Source organism: Callorhinchus milii, unplaced genomic scaffold (assembly GCF_018977255.1).
Source record: "Callorhinchus milii isolate IMCB2004 unplaced genomic scaffold, IMCB_Cmil_1.0 Scaffold17, whole genome shotgun sequence".
Classification (NCBI taxonomy): domain Eukaryota; kingdom Metazoa; phylum Chordata; class Chondrichthyes; order Chimaeriformes; family Callorhinchidae; genus Callorhinchus; species Callorhinchus milii.
In genome coordinates, this window is record NW_024704758.1 from 11,042,858 (window position 1) to 11,061,576 (window position 18,719).

The 18,719-nt window shown below is 39.1% G+C and overlaps 1 protein-coding gene across 1 annotated transcript in view; it reads left to right on the plus strand.

The window, feature by feature from the left end:
• The window catches only part of bbox1 (butyrobetaine (gamma), 2-oxoglutarate dioxygenase (gamma-butyrobetaine hydroxylase) 1), a 40,235-nt gene continuing 21,516 nt past the window's right edge, over positions 1-18,719 (plus strand). The window contains exons 1-3 of the mRNA XM_007887664.2: positions 1-138; positions 1,783-2,292; positions 3,024-3,138. Of these exons, the coding sequence (XP_007885855.1) occupies positions 1,921-2,292; positions 3,024-3,138 (487 nt within the window). The 5' untranslated portion in view covers positions 1-138; positions 1,783-1,920. The remainder of the gene's footprint in view (positions 139-1,782; positions 2,293-3,023; positions 3,139-18,719) is intronic.

The window sequence follows — 18,719 nt, forward strand, 5'->3', positions numbered from 1 at the left end:
GCTGGTGGAGAGGGGGAGGAGGAGGTGGAGGAGGAGGGAGGAGGGAGGGAGGAGGTGCTGGTGGGGAGGAAGAGATCAGCACAGCGCAGAGTGGAAACTGTGGACAGACCAAGGCTTCAGCACTGGTGAAACACTGAAGTGAGTGAGTGAGTGAGTGAGTGACCCACAGCCCGTGGGTTCCCAGTGTGTGTTGTCTCCTCTGCCACCACTTGTTTATTGTGGGGAGAGAGTGAGAGTGAGAGAGAGAGAGAGAGAAGCTGGGGAGAGATCAGCAACAAGCTCAGCACAGGCTTCGGCCTGTTTCACCATCCCCCCCCCCCCCCCATCAGCTGTCTCTGTCCCCCCCCCCCCCCCCATCCCACCCTCTGGGAATCCATCCTTCTCCTCTCTCCCTTCTTTCTTTCTCTCCCTCCCTCCACCCTTCCCTCTTTTGCCTCCTTCAAGGCACGTCGCAAGACCCTCCTCTTCGACCGTGCCTTTGGTCACCCTCCTTAACCCCCACCGCCACCACCACAAGTACACTCCTTCCGCCTTCCACCCCTCTCCCGATCCCCAATCCTCCTCTCTCTCTCTCTCTCTCTCTCTGTCTCTCTCTCTCTCACTCTCCTCCCGAGGCGAAGGCCACGATGCAAACGTGTGTCGTCGTCAGCGCTCAGACGTCACAGGTTATATTGCGCGGTGATCGATCGAGAGAGAGAGAGAGAGAGACACACACGCGAAAAAAACAACCTTAGAGGTAAAAGCGATAAGGAAGCACAGCCTGCCGTCGGCTCTTGCGGCTGTAAATTTAATCAGACATGGGGCCCGTCCGTAGCAACTAACAGCTGTCAATCACTGGCCCTGGGCTGGCTGGCTCGCTCGCTCTCTTCTCTCCCTCCCTGAGGGCAGCACCTCCTTGCCTGCGTCTTGCAGCGAAGCCTACCTCGTCCACAGTAATAATTCTGGCGTTTGATGCAGCGACTCTTCACCGCTGCCGGACGTCTCGAGGAATATACCGTCAAGTGAATTGACCGTACATTTCGCGGGCGAAACGTGGCAGCCAAACGCGGACAACATCGTTGTCTCGTGCTTCCAGAGTGGCCATCCTGCCCTCCTCGCATTCACAGCGTCAGGCAATTTAAAAAAAAAAATCCAACCACTTTGTGGTAGCGTCAGGCTCGACTGCTCTCCCAAGTCCCAAATGCAGGTCTTGAACCCACTTCTGACCCCGAGGCAAAAATGCTACCCACTAAACCAAGCTGACACTTAAATCTAAATCTGTCTAGCAGCATGGGAATATACAGTACATTAAATGGCTGTTTGCAATCTACAGTACTGTATTTTGCAAGTAAAATACATATATACTGAATATACAGTATTCTGTTACATATTCCTCAAATCAATTTCTTGGAATCTACAGCTATCAAATTCCCTCTAATTTGCTGAAACAACGGGAGTCGAACTTGATCACAGAACTATGTCACAAAAGATGTTTAAATATTCAACTTTTGGGGGTAGCATAGCAACTGTTAATGTGGATAGTTAGCCCACAGCCTGTTCAGTTAATTGAAAAGAAACCTTGATAAATGTTCTCAAATTAGATTGTCATACACAACACTGATCCATAATTTGCAGAGCACATTTTTCTGGTCACTTTGAACTCGTTGTTGCTCTGGTTTCTAAAAAAACATGCAACTCATGTGCCCAGTCCCAAAGATTACAACAGGCAAATATTTAATCAACAATGATGCACATAACAACTTATTCAGAATCTCTAAAGTCCTCCCCTGTTTGTTTTTATAGAAACACTATTGATTGCTGAGCTTGGAGAATTCTAATCCATTAACCAACCTCAGAATATTGTCAAGGCTACAGAGGAGATTCATTGTCGGAGGCAACTGCACTGGAAATATTTCTACTTATCTACAAAAAGGGGGAAAAATGTGGAGATCAGTCATCAAAACAGTCAGTTTGTTCTATGGCAGGGGAAACCAGAATGCTTTACGAAGCTTACAGACTGCACAGAAAGCGCTCAGTCATCCCTTTCAAGGATACAGACAACATACATCTACAGCTTTTAAAGTGAATACAATGATTCAACCTATCATTCAAGTGGAGGCCCTTGATAAAGATCGATGCATTACAGTCCGTTGGGAAGATGGAAGCGAAAGTCTATATCCTTATGTGTGGTTAAGGGATAATTGCCAATGTTCCCAGTGCTTTTTGCATTCTGCCAAAGCACGAAAGTTTCCCATCGCGGATTTGGATGTGAATGTGGTTGCAGAGAAAGTTACTCTAACGAATTCAGCAAAGGTAATTCCACTACCAAAAATTCCTAGAGCTGTGGGTCTTTACCATAATGCTTTTAAGTTAAACTAACAACAGTAGTGTTTACTCAGATTAATTGAGCCACTTCCCCATTGGTATCTTTCAATGAAGAATTGTTTATGAAGCTGGCCTCTGTTTTTGTTTTCTGCATTTTAGTTTAGTTATGTTAAGATGATTAAATATTAAAATTGTTTGAAAATTTTCACTGGAGTTAACGTAAAATAAGTTTGATATCTGTTAGTTCTATCCCATTCAGAACAAAAAGGTGCCTTCAATTTAGGAGTGGATTGTTCCTCGACTCCGCTCCGTCATTTGCTCTAATAGAGCTCAGTAGTTTTTGTGTGAACACAGTGAAAATCCACACCCTACCTTTTGAGCTAGCGTTGCATCAATTAGAATAGAACCATAGAATTAGACAGCACAGAAGGAGGCCATTCGGCCCATCTGTCCATGCCGGCTCTTTGAAAGAGCTGTCCAAATTAATCCCACTCCCCTGCTCTCTCCCCATAGCCCTGTAAATTTGTCCTCCCCAAGTATCTAATAGAATCATAGAATTTCTCAAATATGCTGAGCTGCTTTATTGTTTTTATTTTTTTAATAATTGAAACATTTGTTATCACTAATATTAATTTAAGTTCTTATTGCAGTTACATGTAAAACAGACAGGTTGACTCACTGCGACTTTTTAAATCAGCAAATATGGTCTTTATCTCCAGATTTCAGTCACCTGGCCTGACAAACACATCAGTGAATTTAATGCAGATTGGCTGAAGCATAGATGTTTTGGCAAATCAACAAGAGAAAAATTGCAGGAAGACTTTTTTTTAACAGGTAAGAATGTAATTGCATCATCATTAATCATTTCACATACAGAAAGTGATTTGGTGCTCTGCCCTGAATCAGCTTATTGATCTCTCTCACATTTGATTATTATATATAACAAGAAACATTTTATAGATATATACATATGTGTAACAATCACATGTAAGGATTGAGATAGAGAGAGACATTTGACATAAATTTGCATGTACATAATAAGGTGTCAGCCTGATTCAGTTGGTAGCATTTTTCCAACGTCCTACATTGGGACTTTGAACTCACTGTCTAATGAATCCAGTAGCAGAACATTGCTTTTAATGACATTAATAATTTTTCAGATTGCATCAGCCGAAGTTGCTACTTTTTCTACATCTTGCTTATTAGTTAGGTATGTTATTTTGCACAAAATTTGGCTGGCAGACAAGGGTACATTATGTGGGTTAAGATCCTAATTTCCAATGAGCTGGAATTTTTATTGGATACTTGCTAATAATTTAGCAGCTTCAAACAATTGTTCCAAATGTATTTTCATTTGAAGGCTTAAGTTGTCATCACCGATCACTGATTGTTAACACTTGGACAGTAAAATGTATAATCGCCTGGCCTTTATTAGCCAAGTAACCATAAAGCCTACATTCAAAACAATCCTGCCAGCATTAATAAATTGTAATAGCTTCAAGTATCGCTTTTCTAGATCTGCCAATTGTTGAATTTAAACCAACAGTAAAATCTAACAGTACGATACTCACAGAAGATCATTAAACTGGTTTCTGACAGTGTTGCTAGTATGTCAAGAAATATTAAATTAGAAGATAATTCTACTATTATGTAACATATAAAGTGATAAATGATTTGATGCTCAAACCAAAATATTTATTGAAAATCTTAATCAACCACGATGTTGTGTTTATATAATGTAAACATGTTTGATTCTCACATTCTACTTTACTGTAATTACTACCCCTGTGAGTGTAAAACATATTTTGCGTGGCCATATTCCATGGAGAGGATCATGTAAATCAATTGGTTCTATTTATAGACCGTAAAGAAAATGTAAATCACAGACAGTGGAATTTCAGAGGATTACTCCCACTCTGAAGGATAAAGTTCAAGGTTAAACCTGGCACAAGATTTTCAGTTATTCCAGATACAATTCTTATTAGATTTACTGACGACAATAAGGAATGAATACAGTACATTACCAGTTAATGTTATAAAAAAGGAAACTAGATGTTTTTACAGGACTTCTGGTGATAGAACATTGTATTCAATTCAGCATGCCCAAGATGTGACCTTCATTCTGATGTTCAACTTAAACAAGCGTATTTCACCTGTTCACTCTCAGCCCAATAGACCATATACATCGAGATGGCGGTTCACTTCATGTAAATGAATTTCTTTGTAACCCATCAAAAACAATAATGGTAGCTGCTCTGGTGAAATTCGTAGTTCACACATCTCTTTTCCTCCTTCCTGAGTCATTGCTATTATTACTGTGCCTGTGCATGCAAAGGTCCTTCTTTCTTTGAAAGCCATTGAGTTCATGTCAGCTTTGCTAAACCCGCTGCACATTATTTCTATAACCCATATTGGAAATCCATTATGCTTAACTTATATTAACTACTATTGGATGTGCTCCAGCACTATTTTGTAGAATTGTTATAAGATAAAAATTGTCATTATTTTTTTGGGCGAATCGTTCCCCTCTATGATTATTATGTAGCCCAATAGGTTTCTTTGCTAATGGTTTGGTCCGTATATCAGCATCCAGTATAACTGATCTGTCCAATAAGCTGGGCTGTAAAATAATTTTATTTCTGAGTATAACATTTCAGTGTTTTGATGTTGGGGCTCATTAAAGTTACTGAGGTCAAGGCTGGGGAATGGAACAATTGTTCCTGTTTTGAGACCCAGCATCATACAGTATACAGTGCTTTCAGCTCAGCTATGTCGATGGCTGGATGGTGAATTCAGCAAGCCTTACTTTCCTCAACATTTTACTCTAACCCCATATTCAGAATTGCTTCCCCTACTGCTTTGATGCAACACATTTTATTTCTCAAACGTACATCTCAGCTTGAGACAGGCAATTTATCACTAATTAGTACTGCTTTCAAGCACTTTTGTACCACGGACTTATGCCAATTAGGACGCGGCTGTGTTGAACTGCCCATAATTTACTTCACTTAAGACTTCTGTAGCCATTGGAGAGTGGAGACATTCATCCCTTACTCTGCCGGATTTGAACCCAAGTCCCAAAAGTAAAAAGAAACTATTTTTTTGCCAAATAGTCTCCCAGATATTTATTATTTTTATTTCTGACATCAATACATCATTTCCAACTGAATCACTAACGTGTTCTCTGTATAAACAATTGTGCGAAGACTCTTCCGCAGCAAAGCGTTTCTATACGATACCTGTACCCTCATGGGAGGTTGTTTCACTTAGCTTTCTTTCGCGTCTTCATCAGAAACCTAGTGAATATTTGTCAAAAGTGATATTCTCTTTGGAGATGATGCTCAACAGTACAGAGTTGTTGACTCCCTGTTTAAGGGACAAACTACAAGCAAACGATTATTATTACTATTAATATCCTTTTTCAAAGAAATTAGTTTCAAATAGTAAATAAAACAAAATAACACATTTAAATAAAAGTTTTAAAAAATGAGGCATTAACCTCTTGTTGGAAACTATCAGAACTGGGTACTGTGCAATAAGCAAACTCGCTGCTGTTAATGACTGCACCCTTTTAAAAGTATATAAGAAGATTTTAAAGTATATGTTGGAGGTGAGGAAGAAGGTAGCGGCTGGTTTGCTTACTCTTGTAATATAGAAAACACACTGAGTTTAATCGGATACCAACCTGTTTGGGAAAAAGATGTATAATATTAGGTTGGAACATTGGTTGTACACTCAAGCTATTACCGTCCTGTCAGTCTGCTGATGAAATCAAAAGCCTTTATGTTTTCGGAGTTATACCAAATTTGTTGATTTAAAGTCTCTCTCTGCTACTTAATTAAACAAACCATGTTATGGTTAAATGCACAAACACGGTGATATTTTAAAAGGTCAGATAGGTATTCATCCGTGAATATACATAGTCCCATTCATTTTTTACTTGATTGACAACTTAGGAAATTTCCCCAAGGCTTAGGAAGTTAGACAATATTATTACAGTTTGGTCTATCTACCAATTAACATCCAAACAATTTGTTTGATATTACTTTTAACAAACATTAAGTCATATTTTTTTAAATTATTATTGATACTTACATAGAATATGCAGCACAGAAATAGGCCATTCGGCCCAACTGGTCAATGCCAGCATTTATGCTCCAGATGAGCTTCTTCCTGCCCTTCCTCAACTAAGCCTATCAGCATAACCTTCTTGTGAGTTACGTACATATGCTTTTTTTAATATGCAGTAAACTTTTGGACTTTGTTTACCAAAGATTAGTGTTGGAAACTTAACACAGTAGCCATTTCAGAAATCAATAGCAAGTTTTTAACCTAGCAAATTAGATTTATACACAGAACCTTCTGGTCCCAGGGCCAGTGCTCATTGTATTACACCAAATATTGATCCAGTTGGAAACAAAAAATCAGGATATATGATAGTATAATGCCTCTAGCTATATGATCAATGACAATATGTATATAAAATGATAGGGTGATATTCTGATGGTTGGGAAAATTACTAACCTTGGTGGTGTAATGGGTGTAATTCAATGGGATTTCCTCATTTCTATAAAAGCGCACATGCCAAGGTTTGCAACTTTTCAGAACTGAATTTTCTGCCACCATCATTTTAATCACCATCCTTCTGGATCAAATTTGCAGTCAATTAATGAATTGATTTTTAAATTGTACCCTAATTCATGATAAAAGTGTCAGTATTTTAATAAATAGGTTTCGTTAAATCTATATAAAGCATTACATCTGGTTGCTACAAAAGCAATTTCTGTGCCCCGTGGTTGATTATAAAACTACATTTCACATGCCAAAACACTTCATATTTAATAAAGTCTTAGTTGAAAATTCGTTTCAGGCTTATGACTTCAACTTACTTGTATGGAAAGTTTTGTTCAACTTCCTTTGTCAGAACATGCAAGATTGATTTAGTGCTGTGAACACTATTGAGGAAACTGCCAGGGTCTTGCCTGCCTTGAGCAACTGGGACGTTGTGTGTGTATGCCAGATTGAAAATAAGTGTTTCTGAAAGTTTCCAGGTCTACCTGACTTCACACAAACATATGGGCCAGTCATTGCACTGGATCACAGCATTTTAATCCAGTGGAAAATAGCTAGCGGAAAGGAATGTTGGGTTAGAGTTAGCTTCAGTGGACAAGTGGACAAAATATGTTTCCATTTTCCAATTCCACCTTAAAACCTAACTCTTCGACTATACCAATGGTCATCTGCCTTCCTCCTATTTTGGCGTCCAATTATGCCACTGTGAAGCGCTTCGAGATGTCATCCTACATGAAGGGTGCAGTTTAAATGCTAGTTGTCGTTATATAATTAAAATATTAATGAATGCAGAAACCAAGCCTCAACACTGGAATGAAGGAGACCAATCTTGAAACGCTGTCTCGTTTGGAGATGTAGAAAGAACGATACATTTTTAATGAAGTGCTTTATTTGCTCTAAGCATTTGTTTAAAAAGGAATGTAATGGCCAATAAATAGCCCTGCCATAAAACATTAGTTAGTCTGCAGCTGGAGTATGTTATATAATTTAGGGCACTCCAGTATAAAATAAATATTGGAGCCAAGGAGAAATTCCAAGTAGATTCACTGGGGTAAGAGGATGCAATTATGATGATCTTCTGTGATGAAATATCAATGATTTGATGATCAGTAGTTAAATTGTCAGTTCTCAATGACTAGCGAATGTCAACCAATAGCAAGGGTATACCCCCTCCCGAAAGCAGAATTATATTTATATATATCTCTAACCAACACCCAAGTACTATTTCATTTACAATTTTAAAGCCATAGTGGGATTGCCTGCTGTTTTAAAAATCTTGAGGTTTCAGGAACTTTTTAACCTTTAAAAAGCAGCTGGAGATTGCATCCTAAAGGGCGTCTCAAAACATTTCCTGTAATGTGAATCAGACTAATAAACTGTTATACTGCAGCTTTTGCTGATTTAACCCGAAGCCATGTCTGGTTGATGCATACTCTATTATACAAATGGCCTATATAAAAAAATATATATTTTGTGATAACCATGGTTATATTATTCAAGATAATCAAAGGAATCAAAATGAAGTGGCATAAAATTTCCAGGTAGAAAATAAAGGAATGAAAATGGTGTCCATCACCATGATTAAAGCACTGTTTCAAGTCCCTCCTCTTCGACCGTGCCTTTGGTCACCCTTTTATCACAACTCTCCCCGGCCTCCACCGCTCTTGATCCCAACCCCCAACTCGAGTCCAAATCCCTGACTGCCCAGCGCATTGGGACGTCCTCCCGAATGAAAGGCGCTATACAAATATAATTTGTTGTTATTTGCAGTGAATATATTTTAGTTACCATTTGTAAGATAGACACCTTTACCAGGGTCCTGTGGTACCATATCCGCTCCCTTGTTTGTGCATCTCTTTGTCCAGTCAAATGCGTGATCTATTAATGAATTAAATTTCCAAGTCACAATCTTAATCTAATAATAATAATCCTTGCATTTGATATAGCGCTTTTCACGTCAGGAGGACGTCCCAAAGCGCTTCACAGAATATACTGTAAAGTGAATTGACTGTATATTTGTGGGCGAACGCGGCAGCCAATTGCGCACAGCAATGTCCCACAAACAGTCGTAGATTGAAAATGACCAATTTATTATTGTTGACTGTATTCCTATTTCTCTGAGTTTAGGCTGCATTTCAGTGCAATAAAAAAATATCAATTCACATAACTGTCCTTTTCAACATTCTTCTAGGTCTGTAATAAAATACTGGAGAATGAGTTAAAAATAGCCAGTTTGGGGAAATAATTGAAACAATTGGTGCAGTGGTTTATAAATCTTGGACTACATTCAGTAATCGCCCAGTGCTCCATTCCTGAATTGAATACAAAGCAGCAATAAAATGACAGAAATTAAAATATTAATTCTGATTGATTACTTGTTTTTATTCCTTTTGATCTGGCGCTATGTTGAATAATCACACCCATGTGTATTTTCCACCTTCTGTCTTTGGCCCTAGACATATACCCTTACAACTCCTTGTCCAAATTGGTAGAGTTTCACATTACCATTGTTTTCCGTTGTTGCACATACATTTACGATAAGTAATTTAATAAGGAACTTCACAGAATTATAAAAGAGTTACTGATAAATTGACTGATGATGAGAGATAAAACAGAGCTCCTTCTGTACTCTAGGAATCCCAAGTGCCTGTAAATGGAGTGTAGATATTTTCTCACATGCCATATTTTCCCACATTTATAGCTCCTACTACTATACTAGTTTTTTTTATTTCTCCATAAGGAGTCCAACCTTCAGCAATCTAACATTATTGTACAACATATGCTTTATCAAGTACTGTATGTGTATGTAAATAATTAGGCATCAACCTGGCTCAGTTGATAGCACTCTCACCTATGTGAGAAACTAATTCTTACCACCAATGAGACAACTTGTCGCATGTGCCCTTTGAGTGGTGATTGTAGATGGGTTCATTCTAACACCTCAGCTTTGCCATCTTGGTCAGGCAAGGAAGGAAAATCTGCAGGCCAGTAGTCCAAATATCTCTCGCATACGTAACAACAATTTCATGGGGGGGCAGAGCGCTTAATGGTTGGTAACAGACAGCGTAAGAAGCCTGAGTGGCAGTTCCAGCTCATGGTATTTGTAGAGCAAAGAGTTATTTGGATAAGCTTTTGGGGGAATTTGTGTATCGTACACAGTGTAAACAAAATTCTGTACATGTAATATAATCCTGATTGGCCTGGATTCTGTACATGTGATTCTATTCTGACTGGCATGGACTTTGCAATCACAAAGTCCCATCTGTTGCTTTCTATCAATATATGTCTATCAATGTTTTCTATCACCGTATCCTTTGATCTCTTTACTGCTTTTCACAAAGTGACCTTCGGAGAAGATGTTAAAACCGTCTGACTGTTCAAGTGGATGTTAAATATCCAGTAACAATATTTGAAAAGAGATTGGAATCTCTCAGGTATTATGCCCAGCAATCCTCCAAATAATACTGAACACTCATCATGGCATTTTGTGGGACATTGCTGTGCGAAAAGATTGGCTGCTGTGTTCGCCCACATATAGTCATTGAACTTTACTGTATATCCTGTGAATCGCTTTGAGATACTTTAAGATCGCTTTAAGACATGATAATGTGTGATATCAAATGAAACGAATTCTACTTGAGATTCAGCCAGTTGTCTGACTGCATTTCCCTGATGTGCCAATCAGTCTAGACAGGCTTGAGCTCTCCTTACCTTGTCATGAATTAAAGAAAGATTTGTTTGAACAGTACTTCTGTTTCACTTGAAACATCTCCAGATGTCAAAAAATGTAAATAAATATTCATAGACTTTAATGTCCCTGCATCAGCTCCTTTCCTTTTATCTATTTGCTCATGTAAAACATTTTTTTTCCCTGGAACCAAGTTCACCTGAGCTTTAATCCGGAGACTATGACCCCTAGTTTTAGATTTTCCAACCAGGGGAAACAGTGTCACACTATCTACCCTGTCAAGACCCTTAAGAATCTTATAGGTTTCTATAAGATCATCTCTAATTCTTCTATATTCTAGATAAAATAGGCCTAGTCTACTCAACCTCTCCTCGTAGGTCAACCCCCTCATCCCAGGAACCAACCTAGTGAACAGACATTGCACCCCCTCGAAGGCGAGTATATCCTTTCTTAGATAATCATTGCTTATGTCAGCCTAATTGTACCTTAAACATAACCTCAAGGCAGAAAGGTAACACTTTTGTTTGAAAATTGGAACAAAGCGTGATTAAACAAATTTGAGTATGTTACAGTTCAAAAAAAAAAGCCACAATGTTTATTTTCTTCTGAAAAGCTAAACTATTATTTTTGCTACAGAATGCTACATAGTGTTAAATTTTTAACCAACTGTATTTTGAACCAGATAAACTTTGCTCTGTTTGGCAACACGGGGAGAGCATCCACACAATATCTGCTTCGAAATTGTGTGAAATGTTAGTTCTGAAGAAAAAAGTGCAAAATATTTACTTAAAAAAAGAGCTATTTTGTTCTCAAATTCTGGGTAAACAGAAAAGTTTGTTGGAAATCAGTATAATGCGTACAAACAATTCGAATTGTGTCCTGCATGAAATAGAGGAAATTGTTTGATCTGCCTCCCTCTACAATCAGATATGCGAAATATGAATAGTAGTTTCCGCTTTTGTTTATTTTTATGGGGATTTTGTGTAAAACATTATGAATTAGAAATCACATTTGATTTTGTGCAGTTATTATTCAGACGTTAAACCTTTCATGGTTTGCATGTGCTGTTTCTGGGGGTGGATTACCAAAATGTTATGTGTACTCTCTTTTCTATCAGAGCAATTACTTGAAGTCTCTGTCTTCTGAAAGTTCCTTAGGAGAAATATATAAGCCATTGACAACTGTGAAATTGTAAGATCAACTACATTATGGGTCTGTTTTGCCAAGGAGAGAGATTGGAGATGAATGACCATATTATTTCATGGTTGTCTGGATTGTGTAACTGTATAGGAATTGGCCAGACACATTGGTTTCGGGAATGGCTTACATGAGAGTTGTCGTGATACAATATCTGGCTTATGGCAAAAGGTTATTCATCAATATGGAATGAAATTTTTAGAGCATTAGAAACGCTCTTTAATACAAACAGCAATTTAAGCATCTTGAAGAACACGTTCCTTGTTTCCTTGAAATGGATGTTGGAAAAATACTATTGTGAGATTATAAAAAATTGTAACCAAGTAAAACGCAAGAAATTATTGGGATAAAGAGCAAACCAAAGGTCCCTTCCCCCCCCCCCCCCCACCCCCCCACACACACAATTTAGTTCACAGTTGAAAAAGAAGCAGCAGTGGAGATGTAAACTAAAAGGCTGTTTTGAAATGTCATCAAACTCCAATAGGTTAACTTATTAAGGAAGGCTTAAGTTAAGAATAGAAGGAAAAAATGCTGCAAAGCTTGCTACGGTTTGGGAAGACTTTTTAAGAATCACTAATTAATAAAATACTATGCACAACAGAAGCATTCTCTGCATTTAAACACTTTGCTGTACCTCAAAAACTTTCTTCTGCACTCAGGTCACAAGCCCATTTAATAATGTGCCACTGTCCACTTTGCTCTTTGGCTTTCTACATTTTACGAAGCAGCAGATCTCAAACCTTTCAAAGCATGAACCATTAGTTGTGCCCTAATATTCCAATCAAACATACTACTATTATAGTAGTTGTTGTTGCTCTGTCCTTGGTCCCCTCCTCTTCAAAATCTATATGCTCCCTCTTGGTGATATCATCCGTAGATGTGGGGTCAACTTCCTCATGTATAGGATTACACCCATCTGTACCTCTCTGCCTCCGCCCTTGATTCTAGGACCACTGCTGTCATGAGAGAATGTCTGTCGGACATCAAGTCCTGGATGAGAGCTCACTTTCTTCAGTTGAACGCCAAGACCGAGGCTCTCCTGATTGGCTTACGTCAGCGCCTCCTCACCTTAGGCGCTAACAGCATCACCATCCATGGTTGCACACTTCACCTTACTAAGCCAGTCCGGAACCTTGGCATCTTGTTTGAGCCTCAACTATCCTATGTACCCCACATCCGTGCCATGATCCGTTCTGCCTTCCCCCACCTCCGCAATATTGCCCAGTTCTACCACTGTCTCACACCGGCTGCCAAAACTCTCATAACACGCATTCATTACATCGAGGCTTGACTGTGCAAACCCCTTGCTTGTCAGCCTCCCCAACTCCTCCCTACTATAGGCTGCAGATCATCTAGAACTCTGCAGCCCGTGTCCTCTCCCGCACCAGCCTCCATGAACCTATCACCCCCATCCACTGGTTTCCCATCATACAGAGGGTACATTTCAAGATCCTGGTTCTCACCTTCAAAGCCTTCCATGGTCTTGTTCCCCCCTACCTCTGCGACCTCCTAACCCCCTACCATCCTGCCCGCTCCCTCCGCTCAGCGGGCTCCAGCCTGCTTCACGTCCCCTGCCTCGCCCACCCCACCATAGGCGGGCGGGACTTCTACCACTCCTTCCCCACCCTCCGAAACCCCATCCTGCAGTCCCTCTGCCTCGCCCCCTCCCTTGCCTCCTTCAAGACCCATCTGAAGACCCTCCTCTTCGATCATGCTTTTGATCACCTTGCTTCCCTCCCCACTCTCCACCCTCCCAAACCCGACCCCCAGCTCGGGTCCAAAACTCTGACTGTCCAGCGCCGTGGGACATCCTCCTGACGTGAAAGGAGCGATACAAATGTAATTTTGTTATTGTTGAATTGCCATCCATTGACAGATGATTCTAGCATTGTTCTCCAGAGGAGAAAGTTTAGATTCATTCTTGGTCTGCATTTGCACTGAATTGATTCCAAAGTCAAATCATGTGAGAATGACCAGATGGAGAAGTTCATTTGTAATTTGGTACAAATCCAATCTTACAATATGGGCTTTTAGGAAAGGGGAAAATACCATTATGCCAAACAAACCTGACTGATTGTTCTCAACCACACATACCTACCTTTTCACCATGTCTATCAAGCTCTCCTCCCTTCTGCAACACATCCAGCTTCCTCATTACTCAATTATATCTTTTTTCCCGAAACGTTATGTTTTCCATAAGCACGTCGTCAATCCTGCTTTCCAAAGTTAAATCCAAATTGAATCTATCCTTGAAAAAAAAATGTAGTACTGCAAATCAGCTACTATGTGACATCTAATGTAATGAATGAAGTGCTTATAAGTGTTTTATGCAATCTAAGGTCAATCCTTTGCAGCGATTTTGGCAGTCCAGTTCCTGAGCTCGGCAGGTCTGAGGTATTCCACATCACTGATCATAATGGACCAGACAGCCTGGCTCATTAGCAAGACTTGGGAGAAACAGACTAGTCACTTCCAATTCTTCCCACTCAGCTCCTGTTGACCCAGCAAATCAAACCCTTACCAGTAGGGAGTGTCCTATCCAGAAAAGTAGCGGGATGTTTCCTAGTTTTCACAATAGCAAACAAGTTTTGAGGTGGTTAAACAACAACATAATTATATTTATAAAGCGCCTTTCACATCAGGAGCACGTCCCAAAGTGCTGGGAACGCTTTGGAACCAATATAAACTTCAGTACAGTACTCAATGCACACTCTGGAGGTCCCAAGCCATGGCTGTTTCAGATTTACCTGTAATCTCCATGATGAGGTGAATGGTGCATCCCTCCGGTGTGAGAGAGAGAGTGCACAATCCATACTAGCCAGAATGGAAACGATACCTCTGTAGACTTTTCACGAGTTTGATTTGCAGATCCTAAAGTATGATTATGGCTTTCCACGTGTGTCGAGACACCAAGCTGGCCAAAACAGAAGCAAATTGAACTGAAGTAAATCAGTTAATTATTGGGATTACAGACATCCCATGTAGACCAGATGGTCTAGATTTCCCCCCTCTGTGCATTGGTAAAAAAAAAATGCCAAGTGCAACATTTGCGGAAGATTTGTGCTTTCATGTCATAAGAAGAATGTTCTTCACTGAGCTCACCTTTCCCCTTCCCTTGGTGCTGACTCCTACCATAATGACTGGTAGCAGTCTGGATGGGGGAGGGTAGGGGAAGAAAGAGAAAGTGTACCAAACTAAGAGCTGGGACCACCCTATGAGTGAGGCTTTTGGCTTGCTGAGTAAACAACCCACAACCCAATTTTTCTCTTATTAGCAGAAATAACATAATGTAGTTAAAAATAATTGAAGGAGAGGCTGGCAGCAGTCTCTTTTCTGCTAAGCTATTTTGAGTTATTGAAAGAGAGGGCTGCATTGAAAAGAAATGTATTTTTTTTTGAAAAGCAAAATAAATGGTAAAACATTTTTAAAAAAAGGAAAGTCGAAAAGGAACAAAATGGCTGCCACCACAGTGTGCACAAGATCAAATGTAAATTGTTTTTAAGATTTGTTTTATCTCGTACAATGCCACTATGAAGCAATGAACGTAGCTCTTTTATACAGCGCTCACACATAAATCATTTTGCCGCAAAGCAGAGAGAGAGAGGAAGGCCATGGCTGACATTTTGTATATTTTTTCAGAATTGGGAAGAGATAAAACCTACCAGTGCAAAGCAACCACTTTTCTTTTCCATGCTTCTAAATGAACTTTACACTTAATTTCATGTTAGTGAAAGATATTTGACCTGCTTGCAAAGGCTTAAAAGTTTGGAATGCTGGTCTCCGTTTAAATTGTGTGACCTTCTTGCTAATTTGCTTTGTAAAATGAGACTAGATTAGTTTTCCAGAATGATTCTGAACTGAATTTGTATCTCAAATTGCACCATTTGAGAATTATTAGTGGATATGATCCAAATTGGAGGGAGATTTTATGCTGAGGTTGCTATTATAAACCAAACTACACTGCAGTTTTGCATAATTGCTCTGCATTTTATGTCAACTGACATAAAATCTGCAGTATGACTGCCCCAAGATGTATAATAAGTGTTTTCCAAATCCTGTGAGTTCACAATTCAGCATAGGAAGCGTCTTGGTGATCAGTTACTTCATCTGGGAATATAGTCAGTTATTTCTGCGATTATTGCAGTGCTTTAATGGTTTCCAGATTTTACTTAATCCCAGTTTACACTACAACTGCCAGTTCACATTTGTTTAAATTTACAACTGATTCACAGTAGAATTGTTAACACACATGGCGCAGCGAGTACAGTTCACTAGCACATTCCTGCTTGTATATCCACAGGAAAGGATAAAATCTATTCGCCAGAATTGTCCTGTTTGGAGTTATTCAAAAGTATTGCTCTTCATTTCCAAATACAGAGTTTTTACGTAACTGTAGATTTGTGTGCAGAGAACATTCTTCTTATGACTTGAAGGCACAGATCTTCCACGAATGTTGCACTTGGCATTTTTTTAACCAATGCATAGAGAGGGGAAATTGTGAGCTTTAGTAATCTAATTTTTCAGATTATTTTTGAGGCACAATAAAAGTGCCAATCTTTTAAGTTTCCAATCCAATTTTAGAAGAAGTGTATTCCCCAAATGTTAGGAACAGTAATAATGAAAAATGTTTTATTTGTGTCTGCCATGCAGAAAATTATGACATGCACACCATTGTTTGTGAAGAAACTATATGAGCTGAGTGGAAAGATTTTTTTCCAGATTCGAGTGGTTCTGGGAATTCAGACACGCAGTCGTTCAAAAGCTGGATAACTGGAAAGCTTGGATTCAATGATAAGAAAATATTTGGTTTATGGTCCTTTAAATGTATCTGTAGTGAAAGATACATCATAAATAACTGAGTGTACGTAGCCACAATATTCATATGAATCCTTTGTCATATTTAATGCACCGTTTGGCTGTTGACCAACATTCTAAATTGATCAGATCATCCTCACCACAAGGCTGACATTCACAACAGTTGAATTTGACAGCAGATGGAAATTGCAGTGAAAAGGACCAGTGTTGTTAAGCTATTACCCTTTTTCCAATTGTAATCAAAAGGATTTTGGAGTGCTTTATAGTGGTGATATCAGATGCCATCTGCAAATAAGTAAATTATCTATCAGTTGATCTACAAATATAGTAGCATCGACTCTGACTGCACTATATTTACGCACATGTAATATCATAGGAGTATTGCTACTTTACAATGGTGATATTAAAATAGCTTTATTCATGTGATGTGTTCATGCCTGAAACTATTTTTAAACGCATATTGCCTTCACAGCTTTCATTGACATTTATTCACAAAACCTATAGGGTAGGGGGTCTCCATCCAGTTGATTGCAATCAACTTTTTGGGGAAGGTCAAGAAGTAGCTTGTCAAACACTCTCACCAGTTGCGCCTAAGTTACAGAAGTGACAGAGCTGCAATACCCATGGAGTGGCCAGGAATGAAGAAATAAAGAAAAATGTATTTGTCGGCCAACCATAAAGGTTGGCGATCATTGCAATAGAGGTGTCCCTCAACGTATTGAACATTGAACATTTCATCTTATAAGAACACACAGTAAGTCAGTCCACTTCTAAAGCAGAAGTCCCCTCAATGAAACCAACGAGAAAGTGGCAAGAATTGATGCCGATGGAGTGATTTTAGTACTGTGTCTTTGAGGAACAGGTTACCCTGCAATGCTCGTGAAATATTTTCAATTAAGTCCCTCGCTTGTAGGCCTCCCTAACATTTTTCATAGCGTCCGTTTATTTATTTTACAATTTTTCAAGAGTACTGTATAAAAATCCAGCTTTAGAGGCATCAGTTGTATACATTCCACACTATTCCAACTCACTAAAGCTTGCTAAATTTTGTTTATTGAAGTTTCAGCGATTGACATTTATAAAGGGAATGTGCCAACTTTCATATTCTGTGTAAGTCATAAATAACAGGACATCATTTATCTGAGGCTGTCAAAGATTCAGAACGCCCTCATGCCATGGTTTGACATATGTCAAAATGAAAGAAAAAGTTGTCACATGTTGAGTTTTCAATAATATGTATTGGATGTCCAATTGCACTAGGTTATAAATGGCTCTAATGTACTCTATCAGCCAGTCACACCACATTTCTGCAATACACAGAAACCACTTTTTACCTAATGCATTCAGCATTTCCAACACACATTCTGAGGTGAACAAACTGGAGTTTCAGGAGCCAACTCGGGCTCCAACCAACATTTTCTTTGGCTCTTGGAGGCAAACAGATCATTGCTGCATTGGCACTAAGACAGTCAAATATGATCCCTAGAGCTAAGCTCCTCTTGTTCAGAGTCAAAGACGTTCAATGACCTTGTGAGTTCCATGACGTCATCCTGATTACTTGCAAGTCAAAGGAAGCAGTGATGAGAATAATACGTCTCAAATGAAAACAAACTGGGCCACCCACAAGAGAATACTTTGGAGGCACACAGCAAACACAATTGCAACCATTTTGGAGCCATTTAAGAGTCGCACCTGCTCTCTGCTTGGTTTCATCTATGGTTCTTTTTGTCCGTAGGAACTGTTGCTTTTATGTGTCATGTGAAATTAAATAAAGGAGAAATGTAAGATGAAACAAAAAATAAAAGTGGCTACAATTCCAGAGTTTGCCAGACTCAACCTCTACCAGGATGTATTTTATCTCTTAATCTATCATAACACTTGAAATAAATAAAAGGATTATTGATCCTATTATAATGCAGTATTGTAATGCGTTGTAATTTGCTAAATCACATTGTAATGTCTGCCAAAAAATCCCATTGCAATGTGTGACAACATTGTTCTAGATACATTTCATTCCTAGCACTGGTGTAACTCTGACATACGCTTGTGATGTGGATCTGAAGGTGCAGGAAGCATTTCTTCCAGGTGGCAGCTAAAAACAAGCTTAAATAAGCTATTCAGTTGTTTTGCATACATATCACAT